The sequence below is a fragment of the Haemorhous mexicanus genome, chromosome 6, assembly GCF_027477595.1.
Source record: "Haemorhous mexicanus isolate bHaeMex1 chromosome 6, bHaeMex1.pri, whole genome shotgun sequence".
NCBI classification, from domain to species: domain Eukaryota; kingdom Metazoa; phylum Chordata; class Aves; order Passeriformes; family Fringillidae; genus Haemorhous; species Haemorhous mexicanus.
The window spans coordinates 61161944-61178265 of NC_082346.1; the positions used below are offsets into that span (position 1 = coordinate 61161944).

At 49.6% G+C, this 16322-nt stretch overlaps 1 protein-coding gene across 1 annotated transcript in view; it reads right to left on the bottom strand.

The window, feature by feature from the left end:
• DAAM1 (dishevelled associated activator of morphogenesis 1) overlaps positions 1-16322 on the bottom strand; it is a 94285-nt gene that overhangs the window by 33500 nt on the left and 44463 nt on the right. Inside the window, exon 4 of the mRNA XM_059850543.1 lies at positions 8225-8314. Within this exon, the coding sequence (XP_059706526.1) occupies positions 8225-8314 (90 nt within the window). The remainder of the gene's footprint in view (positions 1-8224; positions 8315-16322) is intronic.

Below are 16322 nucleotides of genomic sequence, written 5' to 3' on the forward strand. Positions count from 1 at the left end.
ACCAGGGCTTATCAACATATCTACAGGCTAGGAGACACTCCAGGCACAACAGTTCCTCTGGGGACTTCATAAGTCACTGGGAGGGAACATGCATCTGGCAATGTCACCTCTTAAAGGATGTCACCCCTGGGCCCATGATCTGTGACACTGAGTGATGCAGAGCCTCATCTGGCCATCCTGGTCCACGATGCCCTGCATCTGCCAGGGTGCAAGAGGGGTCTTCAGGTTCTGCCTTGTTCTTGTAGGAGATGACTGAAGGAGCTCTGAGCCCAGCTCAGGTAACTAATGCTGCACACTCCCAGGGGCTGTATGGAGTAAGCAGGCAGAATTTGAGGGAATACCTCATAATTAACCTTTTCCCCCACTTTATTTTCCTAAGAAGAAGAGGATTTCACAGCAGAAATGTCTCACTGGTCTAGGCTGGAGTCAACAAATCCTACAGAGATCCCAAACATATTCCATCACCTTCTGGTCACAGCCTGACTGGCTGCAGGGCTCTGCCCCATCCCTAACTTTCAGAGATGTTTGTGAACCTCATCCCACAAACACCTGGGATGGGGGAGCTGGACAAGCTCCTCTCTGCCCCCACCTCTGTGCTCACAAACAACCACAGCTGCTTCAGCGAGCCCGAGGAGCAGAGCCCCAAATATTTACTGTGGCTCAAGAGGCTTATCTGGAAAACTTGTGTGCATCCAAACTTCCCAAGCTGCAGCGTGCCAAGATGAGGACAAGCAGAGTCAAGGACAGGTAATTTGGAGGAGACTCAGTTTGCCCCTGGGCAGAACAGCCTGTGCCTCCAGACCTGACCCTTCCTTTGGCTGTGCCTGGCTCCAAGGCAGGGACAATACAACTTGGAGAGCACCAAGGGGCCTGGAAACCTCTGCCCTTTGCTTTAACACTTTCTCCTGACCCCACAGTCCCTCAGAGGTGCCAAGCAGCTGGGCTGAGGCTCAGGCCACCTGTCTGCTGGGTGTCAATTCTGTCTGACACGGCCAAGGGGCTTTCAGCTCCTCACTGAGCCCTGGGCACTCGTGCCAACCCCCTCTGAGCTGCCTGTGCCTTGCCAGGGCTCTGCACAAAGCTTGTGGGAATTCTGATTTTCCCAGCTTCCTGCCCCACTTTAGAGTCCAGCATGCAAATGGACTCCAGGGGACAGCAGAGCTGGGACACTCACAGGTGCCCTGAGCACGGTCCTGTCACCTCCTGGAGGTGTCAGAGAAGGTCTTTCCCATTGTCCCTCTTGTGAGGAACATCTCTTTCCCAGCAGAAACACCAGCTGGGAAAGGTGGCAAGGTCCCCACCACGGCACAGCTGCAAGAGGTGTCCAGATGTGCCCAGCCAGGAGACCTGGGCAGGGAGTGAGGAATGGGGAGGGAAAGCAGCAGGGCTGGGTCATCCCATGGCCCAGGACCTGCCCACGTGCTGGGCACACCTGTGAGGCAGGCAGGGATGGGGACCTGCTGCTCATTTAGGGTTGAAAAGAAGCAGTGGAGCAAATAAAGGTCTCCAGGGGGTGGAGGGGAGGCTGAACAACAAAATTGGCTAAACTGCTCATTTATAATTAACGTGCTGCATTATAAATATTTCCCTTTGCCCGGCTCCCTCGGGCTCTTGCATTTCCTCCCTGAAACCCCCAATTTGGAGAGTGCTCTCAATTAAGTGCAGCAGAACCTCATTAATTCCAACGAGCAGCTGGGCAGGCTCCTCAGAAAGCAGCTTCCCAGGCAAAGGGGGACTGCACAATAAAGCAGGCAAAGATCAGGGCACGGGCTTCCCTGCAGGACGTGGCTCAGGGGTAATTACTGGGGCTAATGGTCCACAGCACATGGATAAGTGTCCTTTGGTGTGCTCCTGGTGGTAAAGAAATCTCCTGACAAAGCCACAGCCCGGAGGGAAGTGAGTCACAAGGCTCTGCTCAGCACCAGGGGAGGGAGGAACCTCTCCAGCATCAGGGCATGAAAGGGTGAGTGTGTAAAATGGTTTCCCAGCACGCAGGGTGGGTTTTGGGGCTGTGGGTTTTGCAGTCTGCCTTTGGGGAGGGATGCCCAGACACAGAGTTGAGCACCTCTAACATGAGTGTCTCCAGGATGTTCCACTGCACCACTGAACATCTCCCAAATCCTTTTTCCTCGGGCTGAGTCTGCTGGGTGTGCTCTCAAGCAGCAAAGAAGTGAGGGCTGATCTGAACCCCACTGGAACCCAGAGTGAGCTGCTCTGTCAGAGACATTGATGGCTTTAATTGCACATCAACATCACTCACTGTCCTCCAGGCCCTGATGTGCCACCACATGTGCAAAAATTAAGACATGCCCAAGTTGCACAGACAAGGGCAGCCCTTGCTCCATCCCCTGCTTTGTCTCACCTGAGCCCCTCACCTGTTTCTTCTTTCCAGGGGCCTGGCAAAAACACAAATCCCATCAGCTGCAGCCCTGGGGTCACCAGGTCACCCTCTCATGTCACAGCCTCTGCTGTCCCTTAGCCCTGAGCTCTGTGCATGGGGCTGATGGATGCTGCTCTGCTCCAGGGTGGCAGTGGCTGCTGTGATGTGACCCCCCCTAAATGAGCTCCATCCCCTCCTCAGCACTGCAGGGAAAGCAGTGCCCAGTCATCAGCAGGAGCTTTCCCTAGTGAGGGTCACCAATCTGCCAGCTCCAGCCATCCCTTTGCTCTTCCCAGGGAGATTTCACACTCCCCAGCCCTGTCCTGGTTATGGGCCTGACACTTCCACAGCCCCTGTGCCTCCCCCTTGGAGCATCAGCAGCTCCCACTGCCAGATTTCCTTCTCTCCCCAGTCACCACTGGACAGAGGAGGTGGGGGCTCAGCCAGTGGTGGCTCAAAGCAATTTCAAGGCTGCTCTCAACCTGTTTGCACCTGGAAGGAGCATCCCCACAAGCTCCTGCTGCTCTGACCTGCAGGAATGCAGCTGCTGGGAGCAGTGCAACCTCCCAGCACATCCCCATGGTGGTGGGGACAAAGACACCTGTGATGCTCCTCAGTGCTTTGTCCCACCTGCTTTGCTTCCTCCACAAGCTCCTGGCAACATCTCACAGCTCCTCAGCCTGCAGGTGATGCCACACCTGAGCCAGCAGCTTGCTTCCCTACACTCAGAGCCCACCGTGGGGCTCTGGGATAACTGCAGCTGCTTTGGGATACCTGATGGTGGCTGGCTGAGTTCCCCTCCCACCTGATGTCCAACACACCAAGCCACATCCTACAGGGCTGCAAGGGAAGGGCTGGCTCACAGCAGCCAGCTCCATGCAAGCCCCAGAGCCCTTCAGGGACAACAGCAGTGGCTTTTCTCCAGGGCAGCAAGTGACAGCACAAAAGGAAATGGCCTCAGGTGGTGCCAGGGGAGGCTTGGAGTGGATGTCTGGAATAATTTCTTCACTGAAAATGTGGTCAGGCACTGGAACAGGCTGCCCAGGGAGAGGTGGAATTACCATCCCTGAAGTGTTCAAAAAAGTGGGGATGTGGCACTTGGGGCCATGGTTTAGGGGTGAGCACGGCAGCACTGGGTTAGTGGCTGGATTCAGTGATCCCAGAGGTCCTTCCAGCCTTAACAACTCTATGATTTTGGTGGTTCACCTCCTTCTTGGCACCACCTGCAAGGCTGGTCTGCCCCAGGAGGACTCCCCAGGAAAGGATTAAAAAAACCCCTCCTCAATTGGCACCAGCTGCAAAAACAGAAACACCCCCTTCATTTTCACACATTGTCCTGACATAACTTTTATTCTGCACAGTGTTCCCCAGCCCTCCTTGCTGCTCCATAACAGCAGAGCAAGGGAAAGATGGCAGCAGAGGCAGCTCACTGCACTTTGGCAACCCCTCCCTCCCTGACTGCTCTGGATGATCCACCTGGATGATGAGAGGAAGCAGGCTGTGGCATGGATGGGTTTTAAAGGCAAGGAGGTCAGCAACCTGTATGAGATGTTTAAATCTGGCCCAGCCTTTGCCAGGAGTGTGCTGGTGGAGGTTTGGGCCCACCACAGCCCCCCAAGGCTCCCTCATCCCTCCAGGGACCCCTGGAACAGCACTTAGATGATTTAACAAAGCTGCTTCCCCAGGGAGCCATGCTGCAAAGGGCTGGAATTTCATCAGACTCTCCCCAAGCTGGGATCTCAGGGTCTGAACCAGCCCAGCCCAGCCTGCTCTGGTTTTCCATGTGCTAACACTTGCTATACCCTCTCCTCCACAAACACACACGTGCCCCTGTACACTTTTCCCAGGGTTTAAAAATTATGCTCCCCATAAGCAAATATAGCATGACCAGATGCCTTTGGTAGTCAGCTGGTTCATTGTTTGAAAAGCTCTGCTTCAAAATCCAAAAAGATTGCTAACAGATGCATTTTTTGGCTGGTGAGAGAGAAAAAACCTTGCTTAAACAAAAGTGTGTTGTGATTGGAACTAAAAGGGGAATTACCTTGAAAGATAAAAACTATAAACATTTCCCAGTGAAAAACATCCCCAGCCATGCAAACAGGCAGTTCCTCTCAGTCAGCCTGAGCAAATGACACCTGAGATGGTATTTCAACCTGCTGCTGCAATAACAGCAGGTATATCTGCATGTTCAGAGGTCATGGAATCCTTCTCATCCATCCCAGGTGACCCTGGAGCATGGCAAAAGGCCGAGCTGTTTTATCCTCCCCTCCCCTCATGCCATCTTTGTCAGCTTTTGCTCTTAGTTCTGGCTACTGCAGCAAAAAATATGGGGGATTGATGTTTTTTAAATGAAGGAAATGGAAGGCAAGCCCCAGGAAGGAGCTGCAGGGCTGAGCAGGACAAGTGGAAGAACGAGCTGGAAAGCAAAGCTCTCTGGAGGGAGTGGGTGGAAGGAGCAGTTGGAGGGGAAAGAGGCTGTCTGCCTGAAAAATAGAGGATAATTGGAGACACATCACTCATTTATTACATATTTCCCCTGAAAAATCACCACTGCTGCCTCTTCTAGAGCAAAAGGTTTTTATCTGAGCCCTGAGGAAATTTTAGATACAAGCTCTGCTTTGCACTGCTCAGAGCAATGCACCCAGGGTTGGTGATGCCACTGGGTTTTCAACACAAGCTTACAGAGCTCAGCATCCCTTGGCATCCCTGCAGGTCATTCTTCCTCTACTCCAGCTTTGGAAATGCTCAGCTGGACCCAAAGGGAGAGGGGCAGAGCCAGACCCTGCACTCACATCAGCTGTTTTTCACTACCCATCCCTCCCACCTGTCATTTATTCTGAGCTTCTGCCCCAACACCCTGTACCCTCCTATATTTTGAAGCTCATAAAAGCCACCCTTTGAGCTGCTTTAACAATTTGACATGACCTGCATGGGCTGTCAGGAGCCAAATCTCCTGTGGTTAAACAGGTCCTGCAGACTACACGAAGGGTTAATCATTAACTCCCTCTGGAGGGTGGCCTCTGGAAAAAGGTCATCCTGAGTCACACTCTTGCACTGAGGCAAACCCACAGCCAAAGAAACAGCAAATCTGGAAACCCTCCTGCTTCCTCCCTGCACTTCCTAGCAATATCCTCTCCTGGAGAGCAGGGCCAGCAGGGAGGGAAATATTTTGGGATGAGCTATGAAACGAGTCATGGTCCAGAAATACCACTTCTAAAAGCAGATTTCATCCCACTGGCAATGCATCTCTGCCTTTGCATTTCCCTGCTTTACCCCAGCAGCAGAGGGGCTGACGACTTCAAAGAATAATCTTCAAATTTCCCTCCTGACCCCAGCACTGCACAGCTGCTGGATTCAGTGCAGACCTCAGCTCCTCCTCAGGCTGCTGCTGACAGAACTGGCCAGCCCCACCACGAGATGCTTTTTGTCTCTCTGTCCCCTGAGTGACACAGGGTGATGCAGGAGGGCTGGGACCACGAGGAGTTCATGCAGTGCAACCCCCAAGGATGGGATCAAACCCACTGTCTCCAGGGATGGAGAGTCAGGGAGGACAAAGCCTCCACTCCCAAGCCAATCCTGTGGGCTGGGATAAAACCAGCTGCTAGCAGGGCAGAGAAACCAGGATCCAGGGCTGCAGGCCAGGGGGAAATATTCCAGGGAAAGAAATATGCCTGGGGGACAGCTGGATTTCCCCTATTTCCTCTCAACAGGCACTGCCAAGACCAGGTGCTGTCAGGTCTCTTTCCAGGACAACCCAGCAAAAAAAGTCTCATTTTTGGCTCCCTTTTATGAAATCTTGCCTGTCATGGGAACATATAAAACAGCAACATCAGGGATGTGCTCTGGAGAGCTGACTGTGGTGGATGACACCGACAGCAAAGCAGAAGCTCCAGCCAAAACTGGCAGCAGAGTAAAGAGCAAAAACTGCTCAGGGGACAATTCTGGATTGTTGGTAACTCAGGGAGCTGCCTGAGACTGATGTCCACCTTTGCCACCCCCCTGGGACCCACCAGGTAAAACTGGGTGTTACAAGCATCTCAAGCAAGAACTTGCTGTCAAACACAGGCTTTGGGCACACCCTGCACTTCCCAAATCGCTGCCACTCCAGGCAGGTAGGACCACTGTCCTACCCCCAACTCTGCTGCCCTGCCCAAAAAGCAGACACTGCTCTCAGCTGGAGAAGTCCAACCCCTCTCCTTGATGCCAGCCTACCATGCAGGTGATCTGGCCTCATAAATACACAGGAGCACAAGTAAGATTTACCATGAGCTGCCAGGATATCCACAGTGTTTCTGCTGCTCAGCTGCCATCACCACACAGGGCAGGACAGCCTAGAGCCTGCTGTGCACAGACATGCTCTCCAGCCCATGTAATTCCTGATTCCCTCCATGGCTGGAGCCTTCACTGATATGGTCTCACTCATTTTTAATTAAAAAGCAGGAGAAAAGCATTTGTCTCCACCAGCACATCTCCATCAGAGCAAGCAGTGGCACATGGGCTCTGCAGCTCACTGTGATGGCATCACAAGTAGGGAAGGAGTGGCTGAGAACAGCCAGAGGAATGAGGACCAGAGGAGAGCAGCAGCCAGGATCCAGCCTCAGATGGATCCTCAGAGGATGCCACAGACACTTCTGTAGCTCCTTCCCCCCGTGAGCAAGGAGTTTCACAGCTCAGCCTTTAAAAACCCCTGAGACCAAGGAGGGTCTGGAAAGGGAAAGAGCCACCATCAGCTCCATCTAAACCCTTCCTCAGGAGATTAGATAGCATGTAATCTGCACTCACAATAATAATTACATGGCTTTGCTTGATTTAACTCTCCCATTATCCAGACACACCAGGGCCAGGCTCTGCTTATCCACCAGGGAGTGACGAGCAGCATCCCCTGCCCATTCTCCTGTTGATCCAGACCAGTGCCTGTAATTTGTTCACATCCCTTCTCCCCTCCCATTTAAATCTGGGGCATGGCAGGCCTCTGTCTAACAATAATACAGGGATTTCAGGGGTATTTATGAGAGGCTTAAAACTTAATCCTACATGAGCAAGGTAAGCCTGCTCTTGGCCTAAAATGCGGATGGAAAATCTGGTGCCATTGCTACAGCAGGAGCAAAGGGACATTTACAGCAGTGAGCACCCTCTGAGTGGGGCAGTGCCTGCCAGCACTGCCCAGCCACCCCCTGCAGCCAGGTGAGGGGCACAGTGACAAATTTGGCAATGGCATCACAGAGCCCCAGAATGGCTTGGGTTGGCAGGAACCTTAAAGATCAGCTGGTCCCAATGCCCCTGCTGCCAGCAGGGACACCTCACACCAGACCAGGTTGCTCCAAACCCCACCCAACCTGGCCTGAAAAAATTCCAGGGATGGGGCATCCACAGCTTCTCTGGGCAACCTGTGCCAGTGTTTCAACACCCTCACTGTAAAAACCTTCTTCCTTTAATCTAACCTAAATAAACTTCCAGTTTTAAACCATCACCCCTTGTCCTACTGCAACAGCCCCTATTATAAGGTTTGTCCTCATCTGTTTAATAAGCCCTCTTTAGGTACTGGGAGGGGCTCTGAGGAGATGGTGAGCAGCCCCTCACCCCTGCAAGGCCAACCTCAGTGCCCAGAGAGTTCCACACGGCCCTGATGTGCTGCATGGTGTTGGGGACACCCACGTGGGTTGTGGGGACACTTCCTCCAGCCTGAATGGGCTGGGGACCAAAGACCTTGTTTTCCCAAGGTCACTCTAGGAACAGGCCCATTTCTGTGACTCCCCAAATACCACCTGGCATCCCAAGAGAGCTGTGTCCTTCCCCCCATCCTGCATGAGAGGGAAGAGGCTCAGCACCCAACAAGTCTCTTACTTTCTTCTTGCTGCAGTAGATCTGCCACTTCTTCTCCGCCGGCAGCGCAAACATGGCCTCTCTGTGCTTGTCTGTGAGGTCAAGCTCATCCTGGAAAGGGGAAAAGAAACACAAAACATGCACCATGAGTACCCAAACAGCTGATGGCACAGACACAGCCCCCCAGACAAGCAATGTAAATCAATGTGGGGCCCCACCACAGCACAGCAGTGACCCCACAGCATCACCCCCTGACTCTGGATTTGTCAGGGCAATGATGCCAATCCTCATCCTGCTCTTGCTGACCTCTCCTGATTCTGGGCTGCAAACTTCCCTGCCTTGGCCCTCCCAGACATCTCCTTCGTTGCTTTTAAAGGCTCTAAGTGTTTTGGAAAGGACACCTATGAAGCCATCACGACTCACACTGACAGCTTCAGGTGAGCAATCTCTTCTAAGACACACACAACAAAGAAAAATTCAAACAGGACCTTTCTTTTTTATCATCATTACTTCACTGGAGCACTTCACCCCGAGTGGTCCAGCCCATTTCCATTGCTGACACCCTCATATCATCAAAAACTGTTTGGCTTTTGCTTTGTTTCCCTACAGCTAAAAATAGAAAGCTCTTTTCCTAATACCCACAGTTCATAAAGAGGTACATCCTCTCCATCAAAACTGGATCACGTCCTGCCTGGCAGAGATAAAGCTGTTTACTGACTGAAGCCATTATTGGTTTATCTGATGTTTTAAAGCACACATCCATTTCTGACTTGGAAGCTCGCTTAGCAGCGTGCCCTCCGCCGGGATGCCCGAGCATTATCAAAGCCTCATCGCTTCCTGGTGCTAGATGTAGGTCAAAGCTTTTATGAGAGAACTAAATAAAACATTCAGGCAGGGCTGGGAGGCTCGTTGCTAAAGCCAACATTGATCTTAGAACCATGGATGTCTCTTAAACCACCCCCACTGATGATAACCCTCGTGCTGGAGGGGTTTGGGGGCCGCAGTGAGAGGCTGCAGAAGGTCACAGGAAAGCCCTGCCATGGCTTCAAGCCAACTCATCCCACCCAGACTATGGATTTAAGTAAGAGGATCCCCATTAAAAATTACACATTTAATTCCTGCTACCAAAACCAACCCCATATGGAGAGCTGTTAAAGCCTCCCTGCCTGAACAATAACACTTAGCAACTAAAACTGGCAGCTTCTGTACCCCAATCAAAGCCTCATTTGGGGAAGGCTGAGCAAGATGCCTCTGGCAAAAGATGGGTCCTTGCACCAGCAAGCCCAGAGGCCACCAGGAAATTCAGCTGATATAATTCAAGCTCATATAGCACCCAGTAGCCAAGGAAGGCAGCTCTGAGCTATCTTGTAACCTAAACCTGGGGCTCTCCAGCCCAACAACCAGTGACAGAGGGCTGCTAGCAGTCCCAAACATCTCAGAAAGGCTTATCTATGCACTGCAGGTATTGATTTCTCTTCTTGATGAAATTAGTCCTCACAAGGAAAGGTGCTGCAGAGTTTTTTCTATTACACATTCATTGAGGAGGCTTTGCCTCTTCCCTGACCTTTTTACTCCGAATCTTCAAACCACCATGCTGCACAGAGCTGATGCTGGTGGAGTTCTGGAAGATGACCTGGACACCTTTACAACAGAAAAACCCATGCTGCTACTGGGTTTTTCCAGTTTTTTCCTCCAGAGACTGGGGGAAAAGAGAGGATTGAGAAAACCTGAGCTCAGTGCAAGACACATCTCATCCTGCAGCACCCAGGGAGGAGAACCTGGGCTAGGGACTACTCCAAGGAGTGCCATGCTCAGACATTCCCATGTCCTTACAGTTTGGGAGGTCAGAGATTCCTATCAAGCAACCAACCTCCACCCCAGCCTTGGGCAAGTCTCATCACCTTCCATGCCTCAGAATCAAAACTGCACTTCCCCGTTGTCTCCTCAGGCTATGAGCCAGTCAAAGATCCAAGCTCTGCTTCAGCCTCAGTTCATAGAAATCACAGAATGGTCTAGGTTGAAACAGACCTTAAAAATTATCTAGTTCCAACATTCTCCACCCTCTAAACCAGGTTGCTCATGGTCCCATACAACCTGGCCTTGAACACTTTTTTCAAAGTCTAGAGGTGACCGACAGGATGACACCCACACAGGGACCCAGCTGAAATTCAGCTCACTGGAAAAGTAAATCTGGGAGTGTGGGGGAGGACAAGGGTGTCCTGATGAATATTTACCTCTGTGGTGAGGGTTTGAGAGAGCACAGGAAACTGCTTCCACTGTGACCCCACTTTCTGGCCATGTGAATCTGGTCATCTGGCCTGAAAGCACCAGCCACCATCTGCATTTAGGTCCTTAGAAAAATATTTACTGAAACTTTCAAAATGCCCATACCCTAAAAAGACAACTTGTGCAAATGTGAAGATTTATTAACAAGAAAAAAAAAAAAAGCCCTAAACCAAGCTGAAACCTAAGCAGGAGCAAGAAGGGACAAAACAGAAGAACATATTAGGTAGGTGCTGGCACATGACAACGTGCAAACACATCCAAAAAAGGTGCAGAAATGCTTCTAAGTCTCACACAGCACATTTCACCGTGCCTCAGCTCTAACACGTTCAGTCATCACAGCCCTGCATCACTCAACAACACCTACCTAATGATATCTTGCAGGATGCTTGGGAGAGGTGTTTGAATAAATGCTGTGTGGCACCCAGTGAGTATGAAAATCCTCATAATCAAGGAGTGACTAATGACTGCTGTTCAGAGCCCTAACAGTGACTCAGCTGGGAAGAGTCAGGTCTTTGCTGGCTTTTATGTGTTTGGGGATTCCTGCAGCCACCTCCAGCCCTTTGCTTACGCTCACTGATGTGCATCTCACTGCAGGCTGCTCAGAAACTGCCCTTTCCATCTCCAAAAGATCAAGGACAGGAACAGCCCCTGTTTTCTGGGGGCTCATAGCCCACTGCAGAAACACAGCTCCCACAAAGCCTTTCACAATCGAGCGGAGCCGCAGCGCAGCAGAGAAGCTGTGCAGAAACTCACACCCATATGGGCCTTCAATTAATAATCATGAGCTTGATAATTAGGTGATTCTAACTGGAAATTCATTTTATGGGCCATTTGCAATCCACACACTCCCACTACAGCGTGTGATGCTGGCAGCTGCTGAAGAGTGAGAAGACAACCAGTGGGTCGGTGTCCATCAGCCTCACAGCCCTCACCCCTCACCTTTCACAGCTCTGCCCCTTCCACCTGGCTGCCTCCTGTGTCAGGATCTGCCAACTTCACTATTTTTAACTTTTCTGGAATCAGGTCAGTGGCATAAAAAATAACAGCCTGGTTTTACCACCAAAAGGAAGTCTCTGCCCAGAGTGTTTTTACTGGAAAGAGATATGCTACTCTTAAATATTTATCCTGTACAGCTAATCTATTCACCTTTACATCAGGAAACACGTTTCCACATTAAATCTTCATTTGAATATGGCTTTAAAAAAACCTCATAGGGAAGCTTTGACCCTCAGTGTGTATTTTGCTATTTCCAGGAGGTACAACACTTCCATACTGTGTGCTCTGCTGACAGCTCTCCATCCCAGCCAAGCAAACCTCACCCCCTCTCTCTGAGCACAGCACGAGCTCCACTGAAGGTGAGATCTCACAGCATTCCCCTAAAGCTACCTGAGAAATGTGTGGCTCAGCTCAGCACACGGTGAGCACAACCCTGTGAGCCACACAAGTGGTCACAGCTCTCCCTTGGAGGACACACAGCAGCACTCAGGGACAGATGTTCCCATGGCCTGCACCTCCCCAGGCTGGCACCTCAATGGTGTGAGGAGCCCTGTGGGCAACCAACCCCCTGGGCAAGCAGGGCCATTGCCCAGGGCCGTGTACAGATGGCTTTGTGAGTATCTCCAAGGAGGGAGATGTCACCACCTCTCTGGTTGGTAGCCACTGCCATCTCCCACCAACTCCTGAAGGCAAAGCCAGATCAAGCCAAAAATCCACTGGAAGAAATGTTCAACCCTCCCAGGAGGAAAAGCATCAAGTCCAGCCTCAGACTCACAGCACAAACTCCTGTCCCTGCCACTTCACTCGTGCCATGTTTTAATGAGCATCTTCCACAGATTGAGAGCATTGGTGGGGACAACAGGAGGGAGACAGCAGGATGCTGCAAATCTCCTGACTTAGGAATGACCTCCCAGATGGGCTCCTGGAGCTGGGTGAGCCCAAATGCTGCCCACCCATGTCCACAAGACCACAGTGTGACCAGCACGGGTTTTTCCCTTACATCCCACAGGTCCTTCAAACATTCTGCAGGAAGCATCTGGGGAGTAGAGATTAAATCAGGAACAACTTCCAATAGAAGGGTCTGCAACTCCAAAATATCCTTACAGGTTGTAAGAAAAGAAGATTAAAAACCTTTAAATCCAATGTGCCTTTCTGGTTGATAAATTGTGTAAATTTAGTACACAGAGGAGACTGGGGGTCACCCACTGCCATAACTGAAATAGTAATTATTTAAAAGTTCCTGGTTTGTGCTGAGTTTGTATAAACATACATATATATGTTTACAGAGTGATAGAAAAGCTTCTTTTGGACAGGACCATAAGGATCAGCTAGATTCAATACACACCCTGCAAGCAGGGATGCCACCCACTAGACCAAGCTGCTCCAACTCCCATCCAACCTGGCTTTAAAACTTCCAGGGATGAGGCATCCACAACTTCTCTCTCTCTGGATTTACTTATACATACAGGTGTGCACATATCTATTTATATATATATATATATATATATATATTTAATTTTTTATTTATTTATATTTATATTTATATTTATATTTACACATATACAGAAAGATGTCACTGGATCAATAAATGACCAACACAATAAACAGCAAGTGAATTTACTCCTGGTGGATGGATGCTCAGAGTTTAGAAACTTCTGTTAGTGAGGCTATAGCATGTAAAGATGAGATCTCTTGCATCATCAAATGAAGCATGAGATCCAAGATTGTTCAAAAAAAATTTGGAAAAAAATAGAAGGAAAAAACAAAGTGTGAACTTTTTGGCAGTGGTTGGCATTAAGGGGTCCAGCGTGGGAATTAAAAAGTCCATAAATAATGGCCTGTTGAAGCCTGCACTGCCTTCCTTTCTCAGGGGTCATATTGCTTTTTCACTCTCTTCCAGGCATTCTTCTCCAAGTTCATCAATGTGATTTATCCCAGAAGGCTGTGGTGTCAGGGGAAATGGCAATCAGCATTTTTCCCCCCATTCCTCACCTCGTTTTTCCCACTGCCCATGCGGCCGGAGCAGCAGCTGCTGCTTCCACTGCTGGCCCTGCTGCCTTCAGCAAACCCCTGCCTCAGACACACCCTACTCAGCTCCTTATTTTCCTTTTAAGCTGTTTTCTTGGAAAAAAAAAAGGCATGTTAATCCTTATTAACCAGTGGCTGTTACAAACCCCCCTGCCTCCACACCCACCCTGTGCCGCAGGAGGAGCTGCTCCAGCTGCAGCTTTATTTAGGCAACTACAATTCTCACTGTATTCAGATTTATCTCAGGGTTTTTTTTTAAAAGTCTTTTGTTTTTATTATCACTAATAAAAACGCCTCCTCCTCAGCACACTTCTTTTCAGCTACAGTACCCTGAGAGCTTAAAAACAACTCCTCAGACAAGCCAACCCCTGCTAATATTATCACTGTGTATTTTTAATTTCTCCATGACAACTTGCAGCTGCAATTACAGAACATGAACAAAAAAAATCAACTATTCATATTTTGAATGAATAAGCATAACAGATAAAAAGATTATTATTCATTTTGCCTTTATGAATTTCCTGAATAAAGGAAATTGCTTACAGCCAAGTGAATGAGTAGCAGCAACAAGGAATAACAGAAGCACTCGGAAGTGCTCATGCCTAGTTAACCTCCTCCCACAATGAATTTTTCTTCCTAGACTCAGAAAGACCCCAATCCACCCTGCTCAGTTATTGCCCTGAACACATTGGACAGACACAAATGAAATATATAGTCCTTCTTCTCCTGCAGGAAAGATTATGGCCATCAATATCTGATTTAGCCCTTCAATAAACTCCAGCTGCAGTTGATTCATGTTCCCATCAGTTCAGACACCTGAGGCAGACAGCATGTGATGCTTTCATATTTTAATTCAATAATTATTTTAATAGGCTAAAGGTTTCAAAGCTGTTCATATTTCAATATTAGTGTATTTTAAGAGAGGTATCCACTTAGTTTCTCCTTTTTTTGTAATCATATATATATCTATATAACCTCATATACACTTTTTTTTTTAATGTTATTTATTGAGCTCAGCCTCCTGTGACCTTTTCACCGACCTCATCTGGAAAACCTTCCTCCCATTTTAATTAACTCAGGGTACTTTTCCAGCCTGAGTTATTGACCTACACAGTTTCACCCTGCAGAGCACTCTCAGATCCAGAAGCCCCGCAGGTGCATCACCCGTGTGCTTTTTCCACACAATTGTACATACACCCTGAAAAAACAACAAAAATATGTCTCAACCTATTATCTACTACTGTGACAGCTCAGATGGATTCAATCCAATCAGCCAGAGCTGGGGATGGCTGTTCTTTGGTAAGTGCACCTCCTACCATAATAAAGCACAGAGCTGGCAAATAAGTAAGGTTTCAGATGTGGACCTCTCACCTCTTTACAGAACTCATGCAGCAGCTTCCTTTTCAGTCAGATTTTACACTGCTGCTGCTGCTGGCATCCCAGGGAGCTGCTCAAGCTGGAAATCAAGTCAAGAGTGGCTCCAGATGTCCCCTGCCTGACAGGGATGCTCAGGTAGGAACACTGTGGATGGTTGGTCTGGGGCTAAACCGTGCCAAAGTTTCCCCAGATAATGCTCTGGGAAGGGTTTCAAAAGGGGCTGGATGGAATCAAAGGCTACAAAGCCCCACATCAACTTAATCCTGAAAGTATCCCAAGAGATACCACTCTGGTTGTGGGAACTAGAGAATGCAGCCACTGGAAGCAGAAGCCAGCTGTAGCCTGATGCTGATTGAGCAGCAGAGGATGGAAATGGATGGGACAAGTCCTCATCCCACACAGGCCTGGCTTCAGTCTCACCTGGAATCCTAACAGCATTTTTAAGAACTTACTCGGGTGCAAAGCAGAGTCACCCTGAGAGGAGGATACTTCTGACCAAGGCTGGATGAGACTTGGAGCAACCTGGTCTGGTGGAAGCTGTCCCTGTCCATGGCAGGGGGCTGGAATGAAATGGTCCCTTCCTTTAAGGTCCCTTCCAACCCAACCCATTCTGTGATTTCTATGATTTCAGGGTCTGACACCCAGCAGATGTCACCTGCAAGCAGGCATGGACTGGCTTATAGATGTTGGGTGTGGTTGGGAAAGGGAAGCTGATCCCTGTAAATAATGGTATTGATTTGGAGCCTGGAGTTCATGGGAATTGGGATCACTGGGCACTCAGGCAGGATCCTCCCTGCAGGGCTGCAAAAGCCTCAGCTGCCAAAAGCTGACCTTGGTGATGTTCCCACGCTGAGGAACACCCAGACTCTGCCAACAGCAGATACTACAGCAGCACGGACAGCTTCCCCTCGTATCTGCACATGGATACAAGGCAGGCACAGGCTATTCCTGGCAGGAATGCTTCCAGCTAGCAAGGTGACAGGGCACAACTCATCTGCTGTCCAATCCTGCTCAGAACTCCAGCAACACCACCCAACCACTGAGCAGTGAGGAAGAAGACTGCTGCTGGAGCAGATTGCCTGTCCAAAGAGGCTGGTACCTCCATGGTGACCTGTGCCAGGAATACTCAAGCAAGTGCAAGCCAAAAACCTAAATGCCTCAATTAAGGTCACTGATGTGTTACCAAACGAGCTGCCAGGCATCTCCCAGGGATGTGGCCTCCTATTTAACGAAGTGCAAAGTGGAAAGCATTTAGCAGGTAGACTATATTATTTTTCCACTCCACTTGGACTTCTCCTGGAAACAAAGGGGTTCCTTATGTGCTCTCTGCCTTCAGCTGAGATTCACATTGTGGTGTAACATAGCTCCTTTGTAGAATCTGGGATTGGGAACAGCACGTTTTTGGGGCAAGTCCCCACGCTGGTTTGTAGCA